Source organism: Xenopus laevis, chromosome 8L (assembly GCF_017654675.1).
Source record: "Xenopus laevis strain J_2021 chromosome 8L, Xenopus_laevis_v10.1, whole genome shotgun sequence".
NCBI classification, from domain to species: domain Eukaryota; kingdom Metazoa; phylum Chordata; class Amphibia; order Anura; family Pipidae; genus Xenopus; species Xenopus laevis.
The window spans coordinates 76,902,628-76,920,575 of NC_054385.1; the positions used below are offsets into that span (position 1 = coordinate 76,902,628).

Here is a 17,948-nt window from a genome sequence, read left to right on the forward strand (position 1 = left end):
AGATATGGGATGACTTTGACGTAGTTGGCCAGCTTAAATATATTGCAATATATGGACAAACAATCCCTGTTTTGTTTAAAGGGTAAGGCATTTTTCAGTAGCAGTATGCACAAAATGTCTTCCACCTAATGGCAGGGCCGGAACTATGGGTAGGCAGAGTAGGCGCCCGCCTAGGGTGCAATCATGGGGGGGCGCACTTTTAAGGAGAATTTATTTTATTTTTCTTTAACCCTGGTATGCTTGACCTTTAATAGTTTTTAAATTTTATAAACCTCCTCTTCCAACCCCCTCTTGCCCATGATTCATACTATAGGCAGAAGCACTCCCCACCTCCCTCTTGGCAGCTGCTGGCACAGGTACATATTTGGGGGCAATATGATGGATTTTTGGCTCCTGCTGGCACAAGTACATATTTGGAGGCAATATTGTGGATTTTTTGGTGCCTGCTGGCACAGGTACAGATTGGGGGCAATATGAGGGATTGGCTGCTGATGGCTCAGGTACATGGGGCAATATGGTGGTTGTTGGCACAGGTACACACAGTTGTTTAAGGCAATATTGTGTTTTTTTGGCTCCTGCTTGCACAAGTAAATATTTGGAGGCAATATTGTGGATATTTTGGCTCCTGCTGGCACAAGTACATATTTGGAGGCAATATTGTGGATTTTTTGGTGCCTGCTGGCACAGGTACAGATTGGGGGCAATATGAGGGATTGGCTGCTGATGGCTCAGGTACATGGGGCAATATGGTGGTTGTTGGCACAGGTACACAGTTGTTTAAGGCAATATTGTGTTTTTTTGGCTCCTGCTTGCACAAGTAAATATTTGGAGGCAATATTGTGGATATTTTGGCTAATGCTTGCACAAGTACATATTTGGGGGCAATACTTTTGGCTGCTGCTGGTACAGGTACAGATTAGGGGTAACAAAATGATGTTTTGGATTATGCTGGCGCAGGTACCGATTGGGGCTTGGGGGCAATCTGAGGGATTGACTGCCATTGGCACAGGTACAAATGGGGGCAATTTGATAGGTGCTGGGACAGATACATGGAGCAACATGAATGGTAAGGTGGGAAATGGTAATGCAGGACCAGGTGGGGGCACTGATTGAAACCTTTGCCTAGGATGCCAAAATGCCTTGGCCCGGCCCTGCCTAATGGTTTTAAAAATTAGTGGTGAGCACAACTTTCCCTTGTTTGTTATAGTTATGCAGGAGCAGTGACCAGCTCCATGTTGTAGCTCCCACCCTTCCCAACTATAGTCAGGTGATCCCACTGGTGTCTAATAAAAGGGCAGCCAAGTTTGGGAGTTTTACTCTGAAAGCAGCTAGTAAGTTGCAGGTAAAACTTAGTCCCTCTATAAAATGTATAATGAAGCAATAGAATTCTTAATGAATCAGATGAAAATTAAGCGTAGGACTGGCCAGATATGGGATGACTTTGCCGTAGTTGGCCATCTTAAATATATTGCAATATATGGACAAACAATAATCCCTGTTTTGTTTAAAGGGTAAGGCATTTTTCAGTAGCAGTATGCACAAAATGTCTGTCTTAAATATATTAATAATGGGTTGAGTGCAGAGGACTCTTGTATTTGTCTAGATGTATCAGGCACAAGCATGAAAGCAAGTTAAATCTGAAACTACAATAATTTTCCTTTTAAAGCATGGATGGCCTTTTAAAAAGCTACACAGAATATACAAACATAAGGAACCCTTAGGAATTAGTATGTAAATAGACTCACAGGGATGTTGCTCTGGTAACCAAAACAGTATGTATCTGCTACAAGACACTGGTCTGAAAGTGTGATGTGCTCTTATGGCTCCATTTTTGTATTGCCAACAATAAGTAACATTAGAGGCTCTCTGTCTGAGCTCTGCTAATAATGAGCTACATGTCTTCATTTATATGCACATTGTAATGAAACACAACTTTATTTGATATCCAGAAGATAAGCAATTGCAATTTATAGGAAAAAAAAGTGCCTGTATCCTAATCTCATCTTCCAATGTGGGATAAGCGGAGTGGAAAATAATTCAACATACTTAGATAATAGAGAATATTTTAATTAACATGTATCTGAAGCTCTTTAACAAATGGTTTGGTCATGATGTAGAATGAATGAGAAAATCAATAACTGATAACCAAGTCCTATTCGTTGCTAGGCGTAAAACTACTTCTAAAAGTATGTTTGCTGAGAAGGCTCTGCATCTAAAGGTGGCCATACACAGGCAGATTAATGCTGCCGATATCGGTCCTTTAGACTGATTCGGCAGTTTATCTGCCCATGTGTGGGGGCTCCCAACGGGTCCAACCAATCGATATCAGGCCAATAATCGGGCAGATATCGATCAGTCAAGTTTGATTTTTTTGTACAATCCAGGACCGCATTGGATAATTGATGTGGCCCTGCGACCCCTCGGAGCCCATTCGTAGTATCGTAATCCGATCGTTCCTGCCTTGAATTTAGTGGCTCTATAAAGATACATGGGGAATCCTATTATATTCCTATTATATTTCTGAACCCAATGACAAATGTATACAGTGCTGCACTTCAGTAGGTTTGTGCCATACTGTATCAAATGGCAGATAAAGAAATTGAAGGGCTCCTGTAAAGAAGAATCACTACATAACATAGTTACTGGCCTCCTGCCATTGGACTTACGTGTATAACTGAAGTAAAAAGCTTTTGTTTAGCAATTATTCATGTTGTGTCTTTTTGATCATCACCATTTTTTGGCAGCCATGCCTGATTTAACTTCCTGAAGCATCCATGAAGCCCCCACTGACAGCTGTGCTTAAGGAACAGATGGAGCTCAACATGGAATATTATGATAAGGGTGTAACACTACTCAGCCTGCTTTGTTGGGTACTCTGAAGATTTTAGTGACAGTGGTGGAAACCAAATTCTTCACAGATGGTATGTCTGGGTTTATTGTTTGCCAATTTGCTACTGCTTGCATAATTTCTACTAAAAGAGAGGGGATTTTTTTTCCTCCAGTAGATATCTTGCAGATCGATATAGTGGAAGTCCCAGACCAATAAGATATTACTGGTCTAGGACTTCCAGGTGTTGTAGTTAAGCCAGCAACTGCAACACAACCACCATAAAGAATTAAATCTTTACAACAAAAGCAACTCTCCACTGCTTCATTCTCCTTCATTATTTCCACAGAGACTCTTATATATACTGACACATTTTGACATCCAGTCTCCCTGTATACTTGACACAGATGGCAGGCTGTCTCAAAGCTATAGCTTTAAAAATAGCACCATTTACTAGTCCTGATATAGCACTAACCAGTTCTTTCAAGGACCAATCTATACCTTTTTTTTTTCACACAAACATAATTTAATGAAGACACACAAAGAGCTATAAACTGATATTCTCATCCCACCCTAAAATATTATTTTAACAGCCTTATCTAGGATAAATAGCCAGAGTGTTACACAATTACTGTATATACATATAATATACATATACATATAATACCAATTGCAATAGTCTTTGAATGGCTATAGAGCACTAGATGTTTGCTTGGTTAACGAATGACATAGATCTGTTTATACTGGCATAGAATGGAAATAAGACAACAACTTTATATGGAACATTTGTTGCATCCCACAGACTCCTACAGTTTCAGATGCCAAGAAATGCTATGAATTCAGCTGCATTTATCTAAGAAGAAGATCTAATATCAAATCTGTTCGGGAGCAGAACTTAAAAACTCCAGAATAATGTGCTTAGTACTATGCAGGTTTTTACACAATGCATGGCACAGCCAATGCTACTTTTACCTTAAAAAAGTAAAATGTTTGTTTTTTGGTGGTCTCTACATTACAAAAAGACCCCTTGCCTCTGTTCACAAACATTACAGATAACACAGCTAATGACATATCCTAACATAACCTAAATTTGAACACCTACTTCAAACAAAACAATATTAGACACACATACGTGTGTCTAATATTGTATTATGAAGAAAGATCTATCAAATGTAAACATTGGCTCATATAAATCTTTACATGGGGAGCATGGGAAATCTATCAGCAGCTCACAGCATTAGTCAATAATAAAAAAAAGCTTTGGTTGAGAAACTGATTATTTTCCTAACCAATGTAAGAAAATTATCTTGTTAATCTATTTTTAAATTTACTAGATACCATCGAGACTAAATACTAAACGTTTGTTTTTATAATTGTAAAGACTACAGTAAACAATGAAGACCAATGTGAAGTTCATCATTTATGCCTTACATATGGGACCTGTTGGGCACTTAACACATTCATTTTGTCAGTGCTTTGAGAAGCTTTAATTGAAAAACATTCAAGGACCTTTGGATATAAACCCTGCACTCATTAAACACAACTGAGCTAATATTTTATTAAGGCTTCAAATTCTTAAATAATTAATAAGATCCATTAGTCAAAGTGTTAGATCTGCTAGACCCTTTAAATGAGGGGATCCTGCAGTGGGGGAAGCAGCCACTATAGACGTACAATACATGTACCTACATGAAAGCAAAAGAAACATATAAAATTCTGTTTTTGTTAGCATAGAGCAGCATTAGCCTAATTATCATTATTATGTTCCATTGGCTATTTAAAATGTAGCATGATATTGTGACAGAAATGTATTTAATATGTCTACTTACAAGTATAAGGATAATATTTTTTCTATAGTGCACTAGTTCCTAGTTTGCAGGAACATAGACTTTGTGTGTATTTTCCCCAGCATTCTGTATTTGATTTAATCCCTTACACAGTAGCAGAATAGTTGTTTTTGTGTTTAGGGGAATGCAAATAAGAAAGTGTACAGTATGTTATACTTAGGTGTGCGTGACTGGCTGAAGTCATGAGGGGTTATTTACAATACCCTGGAAAGTAAGTGAGGTAAGTTGAGCTCTGTTCTTGCTCTGTGAGTGACAGCTAGCCCTGTTCATACTGCCTGTCTTTGGGTAGCCCCAATGAAGAGGGTTCCCATTTTACATTCCCTAACTTGCACATCTGAAGGATGCGCAAGTTAGGGAGTGTGTGAATGCTTACGTGCCCCCCTGCCTGCCCCTCTTGCCTAAAGCAGACACTCGATTCAAGGTGCATGCCATAGGTCTCTGAGCTGGTAGGGCAGAAGCCTATGTCTATTTGCACAATGCAGATTGCAGCCTTTATTGCACTTTGTACACTGAGTGGTGCATTGTAAATAACCCCTAAAGGCAAAAACAGATGAGAAGATTCTGAGAGATTAGTCGCCCAGTGACAAATCACCTCTACTTCCGGCGACTAATCTCCCTGAACTTCCTCCCCACTGGCTAGAATGTAAATTGTTGTCGGGATGGCACTCGGATCAATTTGTTTTCTGAAGTTGCCCGAAGTTTCGTCGTGAGGCAACTTCAGAAAATGAAGTGCTCAGAGTGCCATCCCGCCGGCGATTTACGTTCTGGCCGGCAGGGAGGCACTTCGGGGAGATTAGTCACCCGAAGAAGAAGAGGTGACTTGTCTGCGAGCGACTAAATCTCCCTGAATCTTCACATCTGTCTCTGCCCTAAGATTTCCTCTCATGACTTCTATTCTGAAATGTCAAGCAGAGTGCTTTTTGGCCTAAATTACCTTTGAGGCTTGCCCTTTTGTATTAGGGCTTATTGAATTTTAGTATTTGAATAAAATATAAAATAAGCAAGCACCATCAATTTGTACAATGCAAACTTACCTCTTCTTTTGTCTTTTTGGATATGACCCTTAGCCAGTCTCCTATCATACTTAAGACAGCTGCAAAATACGCAAGGCCAACCAAAATCCAGAACCACACCAAAGGTTTGTACCATTCCCGATAGGAAATGTCTGTGTTTCCCCCTAAATAAATGCATGGATACATGTTTAGATTAACAGTTGATTATGGTTATTACTAAAATTTGAGTAAAGAATAGTTACATATTTCAGCTGCCTGCAGGTTAAATACTATATATACACACATAAATCAAATGAGGTGTTACATGAGCTGGATACACTTCAGAGAATGTATCCACTCTGTTCACCTCCAGTTAACCAGTTCAGGTGCTAGGAATTGTCAGTGTAGTAAAACTTAGCTTTCATTGGCATTTAATTAAAAAAACACGCTGTCCACAACACAATACTCACTACTGTTATATCCCATCAGTAGTGTTGGACCATGTCCATAAAATTACGAATACTTAAAAACACATAGGATGGAATTTACGAATACTTAAAAACACATAGGATGGAATGGTGGTATAAGTAAATCAACAGGCCGCCAGTTGGACAGCCCTGGTCTACAGCGCTAATGCTTCTGTTTGCCTTGCCTTTTCTTCATTAAAGGTTTTTGTGCAGTGGCCAACAGGGAGATTTGTCACCCACAATAAAAGTGCACGACTGCGGGCAACAAATCTCCCGAAAATGCCTCTCCATTGGAAATAATCAAAATCATTGGCGGTAAAACCAACCTTTACCACCAGTGATTTCAGTTATTTATAGTGGAGATGCATTCTTGGGAGATTTGTAGCCCGTGGGCAAATATTTGTAAATGTAATTGCTATTAAAAACTATATATGTCTGTCTGTTTACAGCCTCTGTACCCCTGACTCCTGAGACAATGTTGCAAACCCTCTGATTAACAGACCTGCAGACTACTGTTTTAGCTTACATTGTTTTAGGGTTCAGACTCATAGAACAGAAAGGGATAAACAAATGCTATTCTCAACTGCAATTACATATACAAATTACTTTTAAACCATGAAAAACCTATAATGAATATATATTGGAACATTGCTTAGAATCATAATTATTTTCGTTATGCAAAAAAAACTGTTTTTGGGTAGAGGAGAATTTTAACCTATGAGTGCATATCCTTTAACTTGGCAAAACTGTCAATAAAGAAGTTTACAGGGGTAAACAAATTTAATTGAGAAATACAATGTGTAGTTGCAACTGCCATATAGGACTTAAGGGCATGCTTTTTCTGCATTAATACAGCAATGCATTATTGAGGGGCAGCTGGGGGTGCAAAAGTGTCCCCTTTTACCCATCTGTATCATTTGGATGGACAAGTTAGGGGCTACTGCCGCTGCTATCAGAATTTCATGCAGGATTTTTAATATGGCGTGAGATGCACAGCAAAGCCTCAATTTCACGCCCCCTTCAGGGGGGCCAGGAGCATTATCTGGAAGCATTGTACATATATTTCTTTTTACAACCTTTTGCAGTTTAAAATATTTTCAGGCCCTCCCAACATACAGTATATATTAACAGCAGTCTGAATACTTTGTAATATAATTAATGTTTTTACATTTTAAATATCAGAATACCCTTACATCCCCAAGTTACAATATGTGTCCTATCTGTTTTTAAAAATATATATAAGTAATTCAATATATGGGTAGATTTTTAGCCATAAAGGTACATACAGTTGAGCAGTAACTACAGAGAAAACACAGAGAGAAAAGAGTGTAAAAAGAAGAGTTCACAGTTTCCCTAAGCTAATAAGATGGGGATATGAAAAAACAGGGCAGCAAGTCACTGAGAATATTTCACAACGACAGCTTATTATTAATCAAAATCATCAGATTTTTTTTTTCTAATCAATTTAACAGTGAACATGCTGCTTTGTACATAGTTATAGCCAAACAGGTCATGCAGACTATCTAAGGCAAATTTCTGCTTTCTTCTTCTTTTTCGCTGTCGTAATCGAACCGCTGTGTCACTATTACTAATTAGAATAGGCATAATTATCTTAAAGCAGATTTAATTGGATGAGATAACAGCTAATGATTCTTTTTCATCGGATTGTTGCAAATGCCACTGGAATGCTCCTAGTAACTAGGATGTTTTCCTAGGCAGTTAAAGTTAAAGGCAGTTAAAGTCTCCATAGGCAAAATAATTAGATAGATTAGATAGATTTCCAGCAAGAATAGAAAAAGATTAAAACTGAGGGTTTGATAATTATAAAACTTAAATATTAATGCTGAGATTAAAGCAATGGGCCAGATTTAGTGAAGAATGAACAAGGGAGTGTATAAGGTTTCCCAGCACTGCAATCTAAATTCCAATTTACCAAGATCACCAGCAGGCCTTACTATGCCGGGAAGATTCATTCTTTTTCTTTTGTTCATAGAATCATAGAATGTGCTGTAAAAGACGGAATTTTAGACAATAACTTAAAGGGGTGGTTCACCTTTAAGTTAACTTTTAGTATGTTATAGAATGGCCAATTCTAAGCAACTTTTCAATTGGTCTTTATTATTTTTTCTTATAGTTTATAAATTGTATGCCTTCTCCTTCTGACTCTTTTCAGCTTTCAAATGGGGATCACTAACCCCATCTAAAAACAAATGCTTTGTAAGGCTACACATTTATTGCTAATTTTTATTACTTATTTGCTATTCAGGTCCTTTTCTATTCATATTCGAGTCTCTTATTCAAATCATGTATGGTATGGTTGCTAGTGTAATTTGGACCCTATCAACCTGATTACAGAAATTGCAAACTGGAGAGCTGATGAATAATAATCTAAATATTATTATTATTATTGGCAAAATTGCTAAACGAGTGGATCTCTATATGTATGGCCACCTTTAGTGCCAGAGATTCACATTGACATCTAAACAAAGTTATAACTTATTTCACCCTCACCAGAGTAGATTTAGTGTAGGCAACAAAAATAGCATCTGCCATCACCCTTATGGTATTTCTCTGTAGATGTTATTAAAAAACCTTGAGAGCTGTCCCTGCTATGAAGACTTCGGTTGGCTTCTACAAGTCTACTGTGAGTTACCAGGAGTTATTGTACTGCTGGTATATTGTACATCAGGGAATGGGCTATGGCACACAAGCACACTTACTGGCTCAACCAGACAACACACCAGCTGTGCTGTACAGAGACAGCAATGTAAAATACAGTGAGAAACAAAAGGGAAGGTAGAGACAGCAGGGAAGGAATGCATCATATAGAGGAAAGGAAGACATTCAAATAAAGTAAGAGAGAAAAAAACGTTGATAACAGACCATGATGAATGACAGGTTAATACAGTTATGGGATAAAAAATTAAGGTTTGCAACACATAAATATACTTAAGACCTTTATGCTTAAGACCTGAGAGGTAAAGTGCTATTTAACTTCTCACTGTCATCTCAAAGTTGATTTAAAGCCTCACCTTTCTGCCTTTTTCAGAATGGATTTACCAGTGATCTCTTGCCCTCTTTTTCTGTCTCTGCCCTTAGATAAAATATATACTTTATTCTTTTCATTCTGAAACCCCTCCTCCTTCCCCCAGTGTATAATTACAGCCCATTCTCCCTCAATTAAGATTATATTTAATCTCTTCTCCACCTCAAAATATATGTATCTCATTGTTGTTTCCATTTATAGTTTAACCTATTTTATCTCTTTGTGTTTATTTAACTCCCACGCTCCATCAATTAACCTCTCCTCTACTGCACTCAAGTAATATAACTCTGTTTCTCCTTACCCTAACACCTTCCTTTTTGCCATTAATGTAAAGCTTCTCTGTCTCCATGTCTTATATAAATTAAATGTCTTCCCAAATCTATACATATTTCCATATTACCCATATTATATTTAATTCTTCCTCTTCATATCCTCAAAGCATATTAAATCCTTTATCCCTGAAACAAATGTTATATGCACAAACTAGTTCAAGAAAGCAAAATCACCATCATTGCACATGCCCAGGGTTGTCAGGAATAAACACAGGGCTATTTTACAGACAGTTACAGACCTTTCGTCAAATATATCCTTTTTGGCTATTCTGTGCTATTACTAAATCATCTACTTTAAATTATTATTTTATTCTAAATGCAGCTTTAATGATGACATTTTTTTTCTACACAACCTTTTGTAGAACTTCAACAACTGGAGACCACTTGAGGTTAAAATATAAGGCTTATTTAACACAAGCTCCATGGATTCTGAACAAAGAGTCAGACCCGGAACAAAGAAATCACAGTGTTTTTATAAACTTGGGAACATATGAGCTTATGACATAAAATGGTGTTACCATTGCAAGAGTATAGAGATATCTCTTCGCAGCACAGAAAAACAAAGATCCACTCAAATAACCAATGAGATGGTCTTCCTAAAAGTCAAGGTAGTACTACCAAAGCTAGCTTGAGAACAGAATCCATCAGAAGTCAGGGGGGCTCCCAGTGGAATCTGCATACATAGAATTTTATTCTCTCTCAAACCTATATCTCTCTGAAGAGAAGTCTGTACCACTAAAGTATAAATGATGTTAAGAAATCAGCATAAAAACTCTAATAATAGCTAAATGAGACATATGTCTGCCAACTGCTGACAAAAGGGATTCCCATGGGAAGAAATCATTAAACACATATAACATTTGGTCATCAACAGTTCATGAACAAAGTAAATGGACAAGGACATACGCATTAATGGATAGCTGATATTCAAGGCACAGCAGTCTGGAGCACTCAATCTTCTTCCTCGTTCAGATGTACAGCATGCATAATTCACAGGCAAATGAGGTCATCTAATTACAGTAGTGCTGAATGGAGTTGCCTTAGCACCCCAAATACTTAGATCTACTGAACATTAACTCCTTAAAAGTATCCTGTCATTTAAAATGTACTTAAGGTGACCACATAATGTCTTTATATTGCATCTTCTGTATAATTGTATATTATAAGTGAATAAAAAAGCTTAGCGGTTAGCAGAAAGGACCATTGGAACAGCTGGTGGGGGGCTGCATTTTAAAGGAAAACTATACCCCCAAAATGAATACTTAAGCAACAGATAGTTTATATCAAATTAAATGACATATTAAAGAATCTTACCAAACTGGAATATATATTTAAGTAAATCTTGCCCTTTTACATCTCTTGCCTTGAACCACCATTTCATGACTCTATCTGTGCTGCCTCAGAGATCACCTGACCAGAAATACTACAACACTAACTGTAACAGGAAGAAGTGAGGAAGCAAAAGGCAGAGCTCTGTCTGTTAATTGGCTCATGTGACCTTACATGTGGTTTGTATGTGTGCACAGTGAATCCTACGATCCCAGGGGGCGGCCCTTATTTTTTAAAATGGCAATTTTCTATTTATGATTACCCAATGGCACATACTACTAAAAAAGTATATTATTATGACAATGGTTCATTTACATGAAGCAGGGTTTTACACATGAGCTGTTTTACTCAGTATCTTTTAATAGAGACCTACATTGTTTGGGGGGTATAGTTTTCCTTTAAATGTAAGATAAATATCTTTGATTTAGTACACCGAGTAACTCGGCAGATGACATATCACAGATCTAGACTTTATCAGCAGTAGAATATGGCATTTACCCTACGGGATATAATTACAGGGGGCATATTGGAACCTTGCTCAAAATTGTTTTCTTAGTTGAAGATTTAGTAGCTTAGGATAAAGTGGGTGGGTAAGGAATGAATTAAAAGCTGTTTTGCTATAAAAGGTACTTCTCTATACAAAGTAATATGTAATATATGCTAAATTTGGTGAGCTGCAAGCCATTACAAGTAAATGCAAGTATAAATCATTTAAAAAACTATAATTCCTTATGACTTTGTAAGACTTGTGAGGCTTGTTATTATGGAGTTGGAAGTAACATTTTCAGGGTTTATGCTAGAACACTTTGTCCAGGCACTGACTCTTAATCAAGCAATTACTCATCATACTAATCATCATTATTATTTAGTAGTATCCCTAAATAAACAGTTCAACAGCAATTTATGTCTTTTTAATTTTTTTTTAATAATAAAGATTATTATTATTGGTGACCTAGATAGACTGGAAATGCCCAACTTTTCTGCCATCCTACTGTTATTCTCAGCATCACATCACATCCTCTGACTGTGGGTAGTTGCTGGGAGTTCCTGTTCAAGTAACTTTATGAGGCCAGCATTTGGACACCTCTGTAATACATTATCTGATTATATTAGCTTCAACTTACCTGCCACAAAATCTCCAAAGCCAATTGTTGTAAGAGTAACCACCACAAAGTAAATGGATTCCAGTTCTGTCCAGCCTTCTATCTGTTTAAAGATGACAGCAGGTATGGTGACAAATACCAGGCAGCCGGCCACAATGAACAAGATTGTAGAAATGACTCTGATCTTCGTTTGGCTCACCTGCTTCTTCTGGAAAGAGAAGTACATAAGTAAACTGTAGGAAGCTGCAAGCTCTTGTGATCTATGGGGAAAATCTGTGTTGTTTCACTAAACTGTATTGTGTTATCACATACTAGTACATACGAAATGTGTTAATAAACTCTTGTAAGGGATCTGCTCTACAAACAATTTAATAAAGGGTATAATTGTAGGATGATTATAAATAAATCCCATAATCTCTGTTAGTATAGCCTCTTTTGTTTATCTGATATCAGTGATATGTGGTTATTGGGTATTTTCCAAATGATACTACACTGGTCAGCTGCAAAGAAATTTGCAATTATATTAGCTAGTAAATCTGTCATCAGTATCGGAAAGTAGATTCTATTTCATAACAGCGATCATATTTGCATGATTATTGCACTTCCAATCATGGGAGAAGTATCAAAATGACAGGCAAGCAAAACTGAGAAGCCCACTAGATTTCTTATAAGTAAAAAAAGATTGATTATTCTGACAGCAAAATGATTTGGCCCTTTAGTGACCTGTCACTCTCTCCTTTACATGTCTGTGATGAAAGCGGCAATCTCCGACATACGTCTGGGATTTAAGCAATCGAAAGGGAGAAAATAACACTAGTAATAAAAATTAAATGTTTTATGGCAAAGCTACAGAGTGCATTTCCCCCAGCATAAAATTGTCTATAACAGTATTTTCATTTAGACCACATCAGTTGTTATAAATCCACTTATCTAAAAACCTTCAAAATGATGGGAACTAGAATCATTTTGTGGTAAAAAAAAAAAAAAAAAGATGAAGGACTATTGTTTACGTTTGTAACGTTATTGATTTCTTAAGCAAAATCTAAAGGCCACTTTTATAATGAAAAACTAGAACAATTATTTTGCAAGCAAGAATAATGTGACTTTTGTATAATTAGGTAGACAGTTTAATAAGAACAAAGAGAAATCACTGAAAAAACTAGCTTGCAATCAAAACACATAAAAAGACATAGACATTACTATTCACTATTCAAAAGGAAAACGTAAAATACCCTTACAATTAATAAATAAATAAATAAATGAATCAATATCTTTATAAACCCCAATCTTTTGTAATAAAGGTGTAATTACCAGGTGTGGCAATACATGTAAAATGTCTCTTAGTAAATAAAATTCCCCATGCTCATCAAATGTATATACAGGGGAAGGACCTATTTATTTATTAAAAACACAAGTGATTGCTGTGGAGCCTATGTTTAAGGAATATACCCAAATTTCATTTATTCCACAGCAGCCACTTGTGTTTTTAATGAACCGATAAAAAATGGTTTTAATTTTTTGAGAAGGTGTGCGCTATAGCTGTTTTTATTTCTGTTTTGACATATCAAAACCGTAATGCAACTGCAATCCCTCTCTATAGTGTGGTGACCATCCAAGCTCAAAATTGAAACATATGGCTGATAAGTATTTAGCCTCTATAGTTACAACTAAGTGCAGTGTTAACCAGGTCACACGGTATATTCCTTTCTCTCTTGCACCTTCTGGTTACCCATTAATTTGCACTGATTAGCAACAACACAATCTCCATCAACATATTTACATATGCAGTTTGTGAGATAATCCTATCCTCATACAGGTAGCCATTTTTCTTTTATTCAGATTCAAAGGAAGTTAACAAAGATGTAGGGAGGAATATAAAAAAGATTTATGAAGAACAGTTTTGAATAACTTGGGACAAAGCTCACTAGTCAACAATGCAGCAAAAGACATCTGGATATCCCTGTGTGTCTAGCAGCGTATGAATAAAATTTAATTAAATCCCACTTTAAATTTGGTAACTGCTGCAGCTTGCTGTCAGACACAAATATACCATCTCTCGATTACAATGTTCCTTTAAGGCAAGGTGAATAAATAGCCTAATTACATCTGCTGTGGTCATACTGGGGAATTTTTAAATCCCTTAAAAACTAGAGTTAGAGAAATCTAGTGTAATGGTTTGGGGAATAATCTCAAGCATTTGTCGGTAGTTAAAATTCTACTACTTAATGATGAAAACAATTGCTACGAGGAGGATCATTATGGTACACTAGTATACACAGTTAAACAGAGGATAGATAATTATGGGAATTTCCCTCTTGGAGACGGTCTTATATACCAAAAGATCTATTGTTTTAGCAGAGCTTTGAGGCTGAAGTGGTAAGATTATTTATGAATTAGGACTTCAGGGCTACTAAAGAAATAAGTAAATATAATGGTGGTCAATACAAGTAGTAATGGAATAGTGGAACATACATTTATGTAAACATAAAATCAATATAAAGACAAGGGGGAAGAAGCATCAGTATTGGCCTTGCCACCTGCCAGTGTAGACATTGAGGTTGTATACCGATGCCTGAACAGTATGCAAAAAATGGGGTGGTTGTATTACAAGGTGCTCTTGACACTTCACACTAGAGACTCACTAGAGTAAATCTCTCAGCAACTGACAGCAAGTGTGTTTTATTTTCAGCATAAAAAATGTTAGACTGAGGAATGTACAAATAAACTGTTAAATATATTCACAATCACAAGACAAAATAATCAATATTTATAAAAAGGATACCATAGAGAGACAGAAAAACACTATATTAAAACTCCTTAAATATGTTACAGTATATGAATGCTTTTGTTTGCTGGCCCTTGTTGATTAAAATAATCTTCTAGTTAGACCACCTCTATCACACTAATTTGAAAAATGAGGCAAATCCTTTTTTTATCATTTGCACAAAAGCCCCCAGTAATTCTGGCAAGGGCTAATTTATATATAAAAAATGAATTAAAAATCAATGGCCATCTGCCTAGAGGTTGTTGCCATCACTATTTCTGATAAATACAGATATTTATAGACTGCACTTTTCAGACTGATATGAAGGCTTCAGAATCATCTATTTATTATTGTATGTTGAGATTTCATGCAGTGGTTTCGTGGCGATAAAATTGGGGAAATCCTATGTGGTTGAGGAGAATGAAATATTCAATATATGTTAGTTGGGTTCATTCATTCTTCTTGGTTCAATTTGGACCCAATAGAGACACCTACATTTAAAAAATGCCTTTGTTTATAGTCCATTGTGATGATCCTAATAGAAGATTTTCCTTTGATACACCTTCATTATATGCTACTTAATGCATATTATGGATTGTTTTATCCATTGCTTGTCTTCCAAAGATTAAAGCACATACCCCATGCTCTGCTTTGAACGCCTTAATAAGCTTCTCATCCCTGCTATATAGCATTTGTGTAAATGCCTACTTATTGAGAGATTGCAGAATTTTTAGAAGATGAGAACCAATAGTTCACATAGGTATATTGTCATAATTTAAAGGGATTATGTCATGATTTTTATGATGTAGTTTTTATACCTAAATTAAACTTTTTACATTGCACATATTTCATTCTACCATATAAAAATGTATTCTTGAACCATTAAATGTATTTTTTTAGCTGTAATATTGGTGTGTAGGCAGCCATCTTAGGTCATTTTGCATGGCTGTGTGAGTTCAGAAAAAGACAGCACTTCGCAATGGAACTGCTTTCAGATAGGCTATTGTTTCTCCTACTCAATGTAACTAAAGGATTCATAGTTGGCCAGACTTGGATTTTTACTACTGAGTGCTGTTCTCATATCTACCAGTAAGTGGGAGCATTTTTAGCAATGCAAGTGTCAGAGAGCTGTTATCTGGTTACCTTCCCAGCTGGGGGGGGAAGGGAGTGGGTGATATCACTCCAACTTGCAGTACAGCAGTAAAAAGTGACTGAAGTTTATCTGAGCACAAGTCACATGACTGGGCTCCCATGTCAAATTTCCAAATTAAATATAAAAAATTCTGTTTTTCTTTTGAAAAACGGACTTTGATGTAGATTTCTGCTGGAGGAGTGCTATTAATTCATGTATTTTGTAAAAAGTATGTTATCCCATGACCGAATCCCTTGAATAATTTACTGGATCACAACCTCATCAGAAACTGCTGTTCACCTTGAAGAGTGCAGTCTATTTATTGTCTCACTGAGGAAAAGAAATCACACTTTGTCCAGAGAATAGAAAAACAATCAGCTGGGAAACATAAATATCTGTTCCCATTAATTCAGATATAGGGCCCACGATCAGATCAGCCCAATATTCCCCACTTCAATGTGGGCATATCGGGGAGAGATCTGCTCGATTTGGAGGCAAATGAGTGGATCTCGCTGTGTATGGCCATCTTTACTGCATCAGATAGTTTTGCATTGCATAATGGGAACTCACATCTGTCTACAATTAGTAGATACATCTGAAGTTATAAACTTAAAAAAAAAAAACTTAATAAACTTAAAAAAAAAAAACTTTAACTTACCAGGAAAACTTTCTCAACTCTTGCTATACTTTTTCCAAAGATTGTCCCCAGCTGGTCTCCAATTCCAGCCAACAGGAAGCCAAAAAGAGGTATCCCAAATATTGCATAAAGTATGCAAAAGATCTTCCCTCCTTCAGTGCTTGGTGCAATGTTTCCAAACCCTTATAAGAGGAACATGCAATTAAACAAAAATAATTGTGATTCATGCTTAAAAATTATAAATTCATGATCCCACACATAACTCTGTATAATTTTCTGTAACTTTACATTTTACTTTATTGTATATCTTATATTATATATCTTGTCCGAACTAGGGCCTTCCAACATAGTGCATCATTGGCAATTTCTGGACACCACTAAGGCTAATGCCAGACAGGGTTGAAAATCAGCTTGCTGAAATACTCAGACCAAAAATCAGCCCCTACATTGGCATTAGTGTCAGCCCTTGTGCAGGCACACACGGGTGATTTCTTCGCCAAAACACACGGGTGTTTCTTCGCCAAAACCAGCCGCATGTATCTGCACTCACATTACTTTTAGGAGAAACCCTCCTGAGTTGACATTATTTCCAACTTTGCTTTAAAACTTTCTCAAAGATACTTGTGGATTGGTCCAAAGAGGTACATGAAAAATTATGCTCATCGGCCTCTGTCCCACAGAAGCTTAAAATCTAAAAGTCCATATGACATTCATAAACACTGTGGTCATTTTTTCTCATCATAAATCAATTTCTCTGCCTGTGTGTTTTTGGTGTGTGGGAGGAATGCAAAGTACCCAGAGATAATCCACACTAGCATTGTGAGAGCAAGGTAGCATTTTGCGCCAGCATGCTACCCATTACAAAGTGAAAGAATTTCCATAAAAATGTGCATCTTTCCTTAATCCATGTGAACTGTGGTTTCCTTTCATCTGAAGGCTCACACCCAGCTCAATTGTAAAATCTTTGGATCTATATTGATTTTTGTCAATGATCACTCAGCTACATTTACTGCCTTTTCACAATAAATGAAAGGTCATACTGAACTCTGTTACATTGTGGTACTACTGCTATCATTTAGCAGTACCAACATCTTTCTCTTGCTTTAAAAATTCATTACCCGACACTTCCAATTGCCTTTTTTTTTTAAAAAAATTATTTTCTCACATAACATACTCTGCATGGTAATTGTGGTTTTATCCTGTTGAAGGGTTATGGGCAGATGGGACATTTAGGGGGTTATTTATCAAAGGTCAAGTTTGTGAATTTTTTCCTACCTCCAATAAACTCACAACTGGAGAGTGTGACACAGGCTCCTTGGAACTTAGAGCGATATACCTCCTGAATTATACGCTGGGACCAGTGACTTGTCTTATTTTAAACTCACAACGCTAATGTTTGCTTATTTATGAAAAAAGCCAAATGTAAAAAACTTAATTAAATGCAATTGGGGAAAAATGTATAGAGTTTATAA

At 36.6% G+C, this 17,948-nt stretch overlaps 1 protein-coding gene across 2 annotated transcripts in view; it reads right to left on the minus strand.

The window, feature by feature from the left end:
• The window catches only part of kcnk10.L (potassium channel, two pore domain subfamily K, member 10 L homeolog), a 55,040-nt gene that overhangs the window by 8,186 nt on the left and 28,906 nt on the right, over nt 1-17,948 (minus strand). For both annotated transcript variants that reach the window (XM_041573008.1, XM_018230392.2), the window contains exons 4-6: nt 16,498-16,658; nt 11,965-12,151; nt 5,709-5,851 (exon numbers count right to left, since the gene is read on the minus strand). In XM_041573008.1, coding sequence (XP_041428942.1) covers nt 5,709-5,851; nt 11,965-12,151; nt 16,498-16,658 — 491 coding nt within the window. The remainder of the gene's footprint in view (nt 1-5,708; nt 5,852-11,964; nt 12,152-16,497; nt 16,659-17,948) is intronic.